The 11,901-nt window shown below is 47.4% G+C and overlaps 1 protein-coding gene across 1 annotated transcript; it reads left to right on the top strand.

The window, feature by feature from the left end:
• Positions 1-7,109: 7,109 nt before the first annotated feature.
• LOC147102558 (small ubiquitin-related modifier 3-like) lies at positions 7,110-11,510 on the top strand (the record flags this gene model as incomplete). Its single annotated transcript, XM_085964077.1, has 3 exons — positions 7,110-7,346; positions 8,523-8,594; positions 10,840-11,510. Coding segments are annotated over 3 exons (372 nt in total), but the record flags the coding sequence as incomplete, so codon positions are not given.
• Between the last annotated feature and the right edge of the window lie 391 nt (positions 11,511-11,901).

Raw genomic sequence — 11,901 nt, 5'->3', positions numbered from 1 at the left:
ACCTCCCCCCCCACTAGTTAGTTTAAAGCCCTCTCTACAGCCCTAGTTATATGATCCGCCAGGACTCTAGTCCCAGCACTGGCCAAGTGAAGCCCGTCCCAACGGAACAGCTCCCTCCTGCCCCAGTACTGGTGCCAGTGTCCCAGGAAGCAAAACCCATTTCTCCCACACCAGTCTTTGAGCCACGCATTTAACTCTCTTATTTTATTTGTCCTAGCCAAATTCGCTCGTGGCTCAGGTAATAATCCAGAGATTATTACCCTTGAGGTTCTGTTTTTTAATTTGACCCCTAGCTGCTCATACTCCTTTAACAGAACCGGCTTCCTAGTCCTATCTATGTCGTTTGTACCAACATGGACCATGACGACTGGATCCACCCCCTCCCACTGCAAGTTTCTTTCCAGCCCAGAGGACTTATAATTGATTAACTGCAGCAAATGTGTCGATTATTGTTCTTGTAAACATGTTAATTAATGATTACTTAAAATGTTATGTACTAATTATCTAAAAGGGGAGGAATTGTAGTGTATGTACCTTCAAGAGCCCCTGTGTACTGTAATACCGGTAGTGACCACTCGGGTATATAAGCCTGTATAGTGTCTTGTATCTTTTAGTTCACCTCCAGACTTTGTTCAGTAAACACCTGTTAAACCAACTTCTGCATTCCGTGTCTCCATTAATACACGGATACAACATTCACCACTCTCTGGGTGAAGAAATTCCTCCTCATTTTTGTCCTAAATGGCCTACCCCTTATCCTTAGACTGTGACCCCTGGTTCTGGACTCCCCGACCGTCGGGAACATCCTTCCTGCATCTAGTCTGTCCAGTCCTGTCAGAATTTTATAAGTTTCAATGAGATCCCCTCATTCTTCTAAACTCCAGCAAGTATAAGCCCAATCGACCCAATCTCTCCTAATACGTCATTCCTGCCATCCCAGGTATCAGCCTGGTGAATCTTCGCTGAACTCCTTCCATGGCAAGAATATCCTTCCTCAGATAAGGTGACCAAAACTGCGCACACTACTCAAGATGTGGTCTCACCAAGGCCCTGTACAACTGCAGCAAGACATCCTTGTTCCTGTACTCAAACCCTCTCACTATGAAGGCCAGCATACCATTTGCCTTCTTAACCGCCTGGGACCTCTACTGCCTAGAAGGACAAGGGCAGCAGGCGCATGGGGACACCACCCCCTCCAAGTCACACACCACCCTGACTTGGAAATATATTGCCGTTCCTTCATCGTCGCTGGGTCAAAATCCTGGAGCTCCCTCCCTAACAGCACTGTGGGAGCACCTTCACCACACGGACTGCAGCGGTTCAAGATGGCGGCTCACCACCACCTTCTTGAGGGCAACTAGGGATGGGCAATAAATGCCGGCCTTGCCAGCGACGCCCACATCCTGTGAATGAATAATTTAAAAAATTCCCACCACTGCCATCGTGAGACCTCAGTGGCTACAAGATCTCTGCCTATGTCCTTGGGGTGAAGTCAAATGGAGGACAAATATTTCCCCACTGAAAATGAGGATTCTATTGTGGATGGCTACACAGCAGAGCTTGACAGAGGCCTGGGAAGGGACTGGGGAATGGTGCATTTTCTGAGGAATGCTGTCTGTTGCATAATGTCTTTTTTCTACAACCAATGTTCCCTCTAAATTTTTTTTGTGTGCGGTCCCTTTAAATTTGCTGCACGACCACTGTCACGTGTGGTATCATTTCCAGCGTCAACAGCTGGTGAGCAGCCTGCACGGTGTTAGATCCGTGGTTCAGTGGATAAATAATTACACGGATGCTGTACATAAACAAATAACAGGTCTTTACTGGAGGAGGGTAATTTCTAGACTGGGGTACAGAGGCATGCGCACAGCTTATATACCGGTGTGGTCACTGCCGGTACTACAGTATACAGGAGCTGTAAAAAGTAGTTCTGACTTAAAGCACATACACTACAATTCCTCCCTTTTTAGATTAATAATACCCCCTTAATATTCAAATAACAATTACATTTTTACATGTACATTCAATAACAAAAGTCCATTTATAGATTCAGTCTTTGGGGCGGCTTCCTGACCCTTTCGGGATAGCGCCTTTCCGGAGGTTCTTGTTCTTGGTGCAGAGGCGATTCTGACCCCTTTTCATCAGGTAGTTCATCGGGTTCCACTGCTACTGGGTCTGAAGTAGATGCTACCGGTATGTCGGGTTCATCCCCAGGTACTCGAGACATGGGGTTGACGCCTTCCTGTGACGCTAAGATCTGATCGACGTGGCGTCTCACAATGTTCTCCCCGACATCCACTGTGTACATTAATGGCCCCTGCCTTGTACATATCGTTCCGGGTTGCCACTTCTCTGTTCGATAGTCATGGGCCAAGACTGGTTGCCCTACATTGAAGCTCCTTGTCGGCTTCTCGTTGATGTGCTGGAATTGTTTGTCCTCAACATTTCTTCGCACATTTGGTCTGAGCAAGTCCAGACGAGATCTCAACCTTCGGTTAAAGAACATCATGGCCGGGGTCTGGTTGGTAACTGCATGTGTCGCGTTTCGGTAGGCTAATAAGAAATTGTCCATCTTATGCTGTAGTGGAATTTCCTCGTCGCACATGGCCTTTATCGCCGCCTTAAAGGTTTGTACGAACCTCTCAGCCAATCCATTGGTGGCTGGATGATACGGGGCGGATGTGTAATGCCTTACCCCATTCCTTTTCATGAATTTTTGGAACTCGTCGGACACAAACTGTGGTCCATTATCAGAGCAGATCTGCTCTGGCAAACCGTTTCTGGCAAATATGGTCCGTAGGACTGCAATCGTTTTCTCTGTAGTGGTTGAAGACATCTTTATCACCTCAGGCCACTTTGAATGAGCATCCACTGCTATTAAGAACATTGAGTCCATGAATGGACCAGCGAGATCAATGTGCACCCGTTGCCATGGAGAGGAGGGCCACTCCCATGGGTGTAGAGGGGCATGTGGTGGTGCATTTTGGACCTTCTGGCATCCTAAGCAGCTCCTGGTTAGGTCTTCGATTTGTTGATCGATTCCCGGCCACCACACAAACCCTAGCAAGGCTTTTCATTTTCACTCCCCCCAGATGACCTTCATGTAGCTCCTTTAGCACTCTCTCCCTTAACTTGGGTGGAATTACCACTCGGGATCCACACATCACTGTCCCCTGGCATACTGACAGCTGTTCTCTTCTGGATGAGAATGCTGGCAACAGTGAGTCGCCATGTGTTGGCCATCCCCTCACCGTCAATTCATATACCCGTGACAGCGTCGGATCATTGCGGGTCTCCTCTATATCCGCGTTTGTTACTGGCAATCGTTCAATTATCGACGAATAAAATATCTCGATAGGGTCCACTGCTGGTGCTTCCTCCACCGTAGGCAGTGGCAGGCGCGATAGCCCATCAGCGTTCCCATGCTGTTTCATGCCTTTATATTCTATTTCATATTGATTCGCCCCTAGAAACAGGGACCATCTTTGTAACCACTGTGCAGTCATTGCTGGCATGCCCTTCTTAGGATTAAAGATGGAGACAAGTGGTTGGTGGTCAGTCAGCAAGGTGAACTTCTGCCCATGCAGATAATGGTTGAATTTTTTTACTCCCCATACTAGGCTGAGGGCCTCCCTGTCAATCTGGGCGTAGTTGCGCTCGGCTGAGGTTAGTGACCGAGACGCAAAGCCTACTGGCCTCTCCAACCCGTCTGGGAATTTGTGCGACAGCACCGCTCCAGTGCCGTAGGGTGATGCATCACATGCCAAACGAATTGGCAGTGCTGGGTTGAAATGGGCCAACACCTCTTTTGATGTGATCAACTCTTTACACTTCTGGAAAGCTCACCTACGTTCGTCATCCCACTTCCATGGTACCCCTGTTTGCAGTAGGGTGTTCAGCGGGTGTAATACCGTAGACAAATTTGGTAAGAACTTGTGGTAATAGTTTACCAGCCCGAGGAACAACCTCAGTTGTGACACATTTTCCGGTGCTGGAGCCTTGACTACTGCCTCAATCTTGTCAGGGGACTTATGTAATCCCTCTTCATCGATGACATGGCCGCAATAAGAGATCTGTTTCTGGAAAAACTCGCACTGGTGGCGATTAGCTCGTAGCCCATATTCCTTTAATCTGGCGAGCACCTTCTCCAAGTTAGTGAGGTGATCACCGTCATTTTCGCCCGTGACCAAGATGTCGTCCAAATAACACTGGGTCCCTGGAATCCCTTGCAGGACCTGATCCATCGCCCTTTGCCAGATAGCCGGAGCCGAGGCTACTCCAAACACCAGCCGGTTGTATTGATAGAGACCTTTATGGGTGTTGATCGTAAGGTAATGTTTCGAAGCTTCTTCTACCTCCATTTGCAAGTACGCCTGGGCTAGATTAATTTTGGTGAAGTGTTTACCACCAGATAGCGAGGCAAAAATATCCTCAATTCGTGGAAGCGGATATTGCACCATGTGAAGGACTGGGTTCACTGTCACCTTAAAATCCCCACAGATGCGGACCACCTTTGGTTCCCCAGGCGTATTACTCAATGACCTCTTCATTACAGGAATGATGGGTGTAGCCCACTCGCTCCAGTCCACTTTGGACAGTACTCCTGAACGTTCCAACCCTTCCAGCTCTGCTTCAACCGCTGGTCTGATCGCATAAGGCACTGGTCTGGCCTTCAGAAACTTTGGGCTTGCATTATCCTCTATTTTAATTGTTGCTGTTATTCATTTTAGTGTTCCTAATCCCTCCTGGAACACTTCTTTTGCGTCAGTTAGCATTTTTGACAGTCGTCCAGGTGTGACGTCGTCATCCTTTTTGGCCTCCACCTTCAGTGCCTGTATGGAATGCCAATCTAAATGTATCTTCCGGATCCATTCACGTCCTAGCAGTGGTGGTCCTCCATTTGGCAATACATATATATCCATTTTAGGTATTTCCTGACCTTTATATGTCACTTTCACCCTTATTTTTCCTTTGGGGTAGACTTTTTGCCCCGTATACGTCTTCAAGACAATTTCTGTAGCTTTCAAGGGTATGTGTGAAAATAGCCGCTTGTAGTCTCTTTGATTTATGATTGTTAGAGCTGACCCTGTGTCCAATTCCATTTCCACTTGGACTCCGTCTATCTTGAGTATAACCCAGATAGTCTGGTGATCCTCCATTTCGGTTACATTATGTAGTTTCAGACAACCCAGCTCCTTGCTTCCGGAGTCTGTGTCACTTTTCTGTTCGTCTGAACCACTGTCCATCACCTGGTGTACCTTTTTGTACTTCTCCTATGGAGATTTCTTACTGTTGGTTTTCTTCCCAGACCTGCAGACTCTTACTATGTGTCCTGCTTTCCCACACTGTCTGCACACTTGGTCCTTGAACCAACAATCTTTCTGGTCATGTGTTGTTCTGCCGCAGCGATAGTACTTCCCTGTTCCATAGGACATTTCGTTGGTGCCGTATTCTTGCGGTCTCCGTTGTATCTCTGCAGCGCCCCTTGCGGCTGCTTCGTGTGATACTGCCATATTGAAAGCTTTGTTCAGCGTAAGGTCCTTTTCTGATAGAAGCCGTTTCTGGGTTCCTTCACTTTGTAGCCCACACACAAACTTGTCCCTTAACGTGTCTGCTAGTCCCGCTCCAAACTGGCAGTATTTCAATAGCTTCCGCAGTTCCGTTAGGTACTCAGCATTGCTTTCGTCTTTGTGTTGGTTCCTTTTATGGAACTTAAATCGTTCTGCTATCAGCAGCGGTGTGGGGTTTCTACTATGCTTTCAAAATTCTTGTTTACCGGCTTCTCTGGGGTTATTAGATTTCGCAGTAACCCATAAGTTTTTGCACCCATGGAATTTAACAGAACCAGTGCTTTATTAGCATCTGGCACTTCATTCGCCCTGCAGTACACCTCAATACGTTCCACATATGTCGCCCAATCTTCGACTTCATTGTCGAACGTAGAGATACTGCCACTCTTCGGCATCCTTGGTTGTGCGTTAACTATCCCCAATGGCGCCTCCCGCGCTTCCCCTTCTTCTCCGCTGGCACAAAATGGCGTCTCCCGTGCTTTCCTTCCCGCGCTCGCCCGTCTTCGCAAAATGGCGTCTCCCGCGCTCTTCCTTCTCCGCGGCTCATTGGCGCTTCCCGCGCGCTCCCTGCTTCTCCGCAGCTCAATGGCGCCTCCCGCGCTCTCCCTGCTTCTCCGCGGCTCAATGGCGTCTCCCCTTGCTTCGCCCCGCGGACCCTGATCAGCCCGTGATCCCTGGCTGTGCTCCGCGCGTTCTTTTGATATTTGTCGACGCTGCTCAGTCTAGAACCCGGCTGTTTCTTACCCTCTCTCCGGTTTGCAGTATTTTTCCTCGACGCCGCTCGGTGATCAACCCCCGGCTGCGCCCTGCTCTCTTCACCCTCTTTCTTACCCCGTCGACGCTGCCCGGCTCTCTCTCTGCCGTCGGTCGGCTCCAGCCACCGCTGCTCGGGAAGGGTTTGCTTTGGACCTGTCGTCGGTCTCTTACTGTCCGTTGTGGCTGGGGAACCAAGCCCGGCATGGACCAGGTGAGCCGGATGGCCTGTTTCTGTGCTGGAGGCTCTATGTAATTGCAGCACCAAAATGTTTTTTGTTTAGAACAATGCAGATTATTGGGTGATCTGATAAGAGTTTGAATTTATGAAAGGATGGGACGGGGAGAGAGAAGCAAACTGTTTCTCGTAGTTGAGGGTCTAGAACGAGGGGCCACAAATACAAGGTTAAATGTCAGATTTAGAACAGAGGGCAGGAGAAACTTCTTCACACACAGTTGTGAGGCTGTGGAATTCACTAACATTGAAGATTAGGTTGGAGAGGTGGATGAAGGGAAAGTGGTTGCAGGAATATGGGAACAGGGTGGGTAAAGACGATTAGAACTATGTGCTCACATGGAGGGTAAAGGCTAACATGGACTGGTTGGGCCGAATGGCCTGTTTCGGTGTTGTAACCTCGATGTATTCATACTGCCACCCCAGCTGATTGCAGCTAACTGCGCTAATCTGGGATATGGTGTGATTTAGTTACAGGCGGGGTTTACCAGCGGAACCACTGGGGGGCACTGCAGTTTAGTGATGTAATCGCGTTGATCGTACTGGTGTGACTGGCCATCGTTTCTGGTTTGGGAAGTGTCTGCTACCTAACTCCATCTGAGAGATTCCACTCGTGCTCATGCCCATCCTCACCCCCTGGATTCCTTTTTTCCCCACAGGATGTGCTGAAATCAGAAAACGACCACATTAACCTGAAGGTGGCAGGCCAAGATGGTTCCGTTGTGCAGTTCAAAATCAAAAAGCATACACCTCTAAGCAAACTGATGAAAGCGTACTGTGAGCGCCAGGTATGTGAACTTGAGTTGCAGTGTACAAATCTGGAAGGCTTGTAGCATTGGAGACGGACTTGAAGCTGACTTTCACATCCCCACAGAATAGTGGACATTGTCCATGAATTGGAGGGTAAATCAGGCCTGTGCCGCGAGCAGCTTTTTAAAATGTTGCTGTGCGCTTATCCCTGGCTCGGAGGTAAAGACCCTGTTAAATGTGGAGTCAAGCCAGCCTGTGATCAGAATCCATTATTGATTGAGGGTTTTAGTACCAATCGGTGAGATAAATAAAGCCAGCTCTATGGCTGCTATTGGCTCAGTGTGTAAGTACTCCCTGTGTGTGGTACTAAGCCACATGGTAGACGGAGGTCCCAGGTTTCAACATCGGGCTCTGCGGAATTAGCTGATCTTAGCTGAGGTGATAAAGTAAGTGAAAAGGAGTGTGAATTGTTGGATTTTCAATTGTCAGGTTTTTGGGGGGGAAAAATATGTTCCAATGGACCTCAATGCTCCTGATTTAGACCAGGGATTTTGTCCCAGATCACTGCCAGTGACCAGTGCGGCAAAGTGTATTTGTGTGTGGACTTTGGATGAGAACAGGATGGAGCTTGATTGTGATACGATTGAATGGCAACTAGCGATATTCACCACTGGACACGTGTGTGAAGTATGGTCACCGCTGACAACACTTGGAGCCGTGCGCCAGGCAGACCACGCTTTGGGGGAAGCATTTTTATAAAATGAAAAGCTCACTTTTGGAGAATAAATTGTTTCTCAGTACTCTCCGTTTTCATCTGCTTCTTGACGCAAACCTGTTTCCCTGTACTTGCCGATCGCTGCAATAATCTGGGAAATGCACCTGTTCCCAGGCCTCTGCCAGTGAGCTGCCGCAGAGAGGAGCCAGCAGAACTCGCTGTAGTTCTCCCTCTTAATTCCCCACAGGGGTGGTGGGGATTGTTTATCTTCTCCAGACAACATAGATAAATTGGTGGCTCCCTTGTGTGGAGGGCAGCAGGCAGGGGTTGATGTCCTGTCACACTGTCACAGGGCAGCTCCTGGGAGACCGATCACACAGTTATTGAGAAGCTGTGGTTCCTGGCCCCACGATCAGTCCATGGTGTATCTCGGTGTTGGGTGGTAAAACTACTGATCGCTGCTCATTTTCTGGCCTCTCATACTTTTTCCTATTTCTAGGGTTTGGCAATTCGACAGATCAGATTCCGGTTTGATGGACAGCCGATTAATGAAACAGACACACCTGCACAGGTATGACCTGACCCTGACACGAGGCTCCACAGTGGAAGAATGTAGAGGCCTGGGGGCAGGCGGGTGGGCAGTGGTGACACTTCCAGATATTGGTGAATCCCTTTCATTGAGTAATGTATTGTCGCAGCTGTAGGACTGCGCTCACCTCTTCCTCTGCTGCCGGGGCTGGATGGATAGCTTGCTCCTCTGTGCCATTTGCCCACCACTGCAGCTAGTGAAGTGCTGCCCAATTTTACCCCATTGCCCATCCTCGGAACACCAGCCCTTAGCAGCCAGTCCTAGTGGTCTAGGAGCATGGTAATTACCTGCTGTCAGTTGGAGAATACATTTTTGGGGGCTGATGAGGTACTTTGCTGGAGTTCTAGGGCAAGGTGACTGTATGGCTGCAGTAAGAGCAGTTGCTTTGTTGAGGTGCTGGCGTCCTGTGGGAAGGAGGTGGACTCTAAGACTCAGTGCTACAGAATCACTCATTGAGTAAATTCACTGGCTGGATTGGACTGAGCTGTACAGACAAGAATGGTCCCAGGTTCAATCTTGGGTCTCTGCTTAATTAGCCTATCAGAGAGAAAATAAAAGCTGTAACTACAGAGAAAATAAAATCTAACTACTGAGCGAGAAAGAAAATATAATCACTGACTATCGGTCCAACTGGGATGCATCCCAGGTTACTGAGGGGAGTACGGGTGGAAACTGCAGAATTTCTGACCATAATCTTCTAATCCTCCTTAGATATGGGAGGACTGGAGGATTGCAAATGTTACATCGCTGTTCAAAAAAGGGGAGAGAGGTAAACCCGACAACTACAGGCCAGTCAGCCTGACGTCAGTGGTTGGAATTTCTTTTAGAGACAATAATCCGGGACAATATTAATTGGCACTTGGGAAAAGTATGGGCTAATAAATGAAAGTCAGCATGGATTTGTTAACAAAAAATTGTGTTTGACTAACTTGATTGAGTTCTTTGATGTAACGGAGAGGGTTGATGTGTTTATGGACTTTCTAAAAGCTTTTATTAAAGTATTGGATAATAGACTTGTTAACAAAATAAAAGCCCATGGTATTAGAAGGACAGTTGGCAGCATGGAGACAAAATTGGTTAAGAGACAGAAAGCAGAGAGTAGTGGTGAAGGGTTGTTTTTCAGACTGGAGGGCAGTATACCGCGGCGTTCCCCAGCGGTCAGTATTGGGACCACTGCTCTTTTTGATATATATTACTGACCTGGACTTGGGCATTCAGGGCATAATGTCAAAGTTTGCAAATAACACGAAACTCAGAAATGTAGTAAACAATGAGGAGAACAGCAACAGACTTCAAGAGGACATCGACGGACTGGTGAAATGGGCAGACACACGGCAGATGAAATTTAACAGAGTATGTGAAGTGATGTATTTTTGTCGGTAGAATGAGGAGAGGCAATATAAACTAAAGGGTACAATTTTAAAGGGGTGCAGGAGCAGAGAGACCTGGGGGTGTGTACACAAATCGTTGATGGTGGCAGGAGAAGGCTGTTTATAAAAACCATATGGGATCCTTGGCTTTATAGAGGCAGAGAGTACAAGAGATAGGACGTTATGCTAAACCTTTATAAAACGCTGGTCCGGCCCCAGCTGGAGTATTGTGGTCAGTTCTGGGAACCGCACTTTAGGAAGGATGTCGAGGCCTTAGTGAGGAAGAGATTTACTAGAATGGTACCAGGGATGATGGACTTCAGTTTTGTGAATAGACTGGAAAAGCTGGGGTTGATCTCGTTAGAGCAGAGAAATTAAGAGGAGATTTGACAGCGTTGTTTAAAGTTATGAACGGTATTGATAGTGGAGAAACTGGTTACCGACTCTTCTGCCACTAGAAACAGAGGGCACAGATTTAACGTGATTGGTAAAAGGGGGAGGCGAGGAGAAATATTTTCAGCAGTGAGTTGTTGTGATCTGGAATGTGCTGCCTGAAGGGCGGTGGAAGCAGATTCAATAGTAACTTTCAAAAGAAATTGGAGAAATACTTGAAGGGGAACAAATGACAGGACTATGAGGAAAGAGCGGGAGAGTGAGACTAATTGGAGAGCTCTACCGAAGTGCCGACACAGGCCGGAGATACTGAGGGAGAGAGAAAATTAAATCTGTAACTACTGGCGGAGTGCAGGATTTCCAGTGTCAGCTGCAGTACAGTGCGTGGCCTTGCCCGGCCGGCGTGGCCTTGCCCGGCCGGCGTGGCCTTGCCCCGCTCTCTCAGTTGTCTTGTGTTGTTGCAGTTGGAGATGGAAGATGAGGACACGATCGACGTATTCCAGCAGCAGACTGGGGGCCAGTACTGACAGCTCTCGCTCCCCGTGTGATTGTCCGATCCCTGGATCATCAGCGCTTCTGACAAAGCAGCAAGTTATTCTCAGCAGCAATTTGGAAAACACTTGTAGAATATTTTACGTCCACGTACACCTTCATAAGAGCTTTTATGGTTTGCTGGTTAATCTTATCACATTCGATTTTAAATAATAAAAATGACCAGTTTATACAGAACAGTCGGAATCAAATGGTTTTTACTGAAGTGTCCAACAGTATGATTACTCGACCAAATCAGATTTCTAAGTCCAAAAAAATCCATTTTAGCAAACTATTTTTTTATTCTATCTGTTTGTTTGGCTCCTGATCTAGCTTTTAAAAATTTGTAATAAGGTAAATTATTCATTTCATTGTTTTAAGGTGGTTGAAACTGGCATAGCTCGCTCAACGATTGCCATTTCCTATAACAGTGGAAGGACAGACCCATTATTTTATACAATTTGTATTGTTGTAGACCCACAGAACATTCTTGGTGCTGTATTAGTGTAAAGTAGGTCAGAAGAGGAGTTCCCTCATTTTGTTTTCCTCATGTATGTGTCTCTGTTGTTTCATAAATTCCTTATTAAAATAATTAAAAACTGAAGTGTTATGTTTAGTATCTCTCGTGTTTTTAGCATTGTGTAATAGGATTCTGGGTCCGCTGTTCAAAGCGCTCAGTACCTGAGCCACATGGACCAGTATGGTCCTGGGTTTGATCCGCGATCTGTTTCTCGCACCCAGGCCGGATTGCTGGATTGGTGAGGTAGTCTATGTTGCAGACCCTTTCAAAGACCCGGCACAGGTAAGATGGGGCGAATGGCCTCCTGTGTTGTAGGGATGAAATCCTTCAGCCTGGATTGCTGTCACTCAATCTATTAACTGGGAGCCTGAGTGCAACCAGCACCCTATTGGGGAGCTGGAATGTCCTATGCTCCTGCTATTAATGTCAGCTTGGCTCAGTCAGTAGCACTCTCGCTGAATTAGTGTTGCCCCGA

Source organism: Somniosus microcephalus, chromosome 21, assembly GCF_052327205.1.
Source record: "Somniosus microcephalus isolate GS21.2 chromosome 21, FLI_Smic_1.0, whole genome shotgun sequence".
NCBI lineage: Eukaryota > Metazoa > Chordata > Chondrichthyes > Squaliformes > Somniosidae > Somniosus > Somniosus microcephalus.
This window is presented reverse-complemented; position numbering and strand designations above follow the sequence as displayed.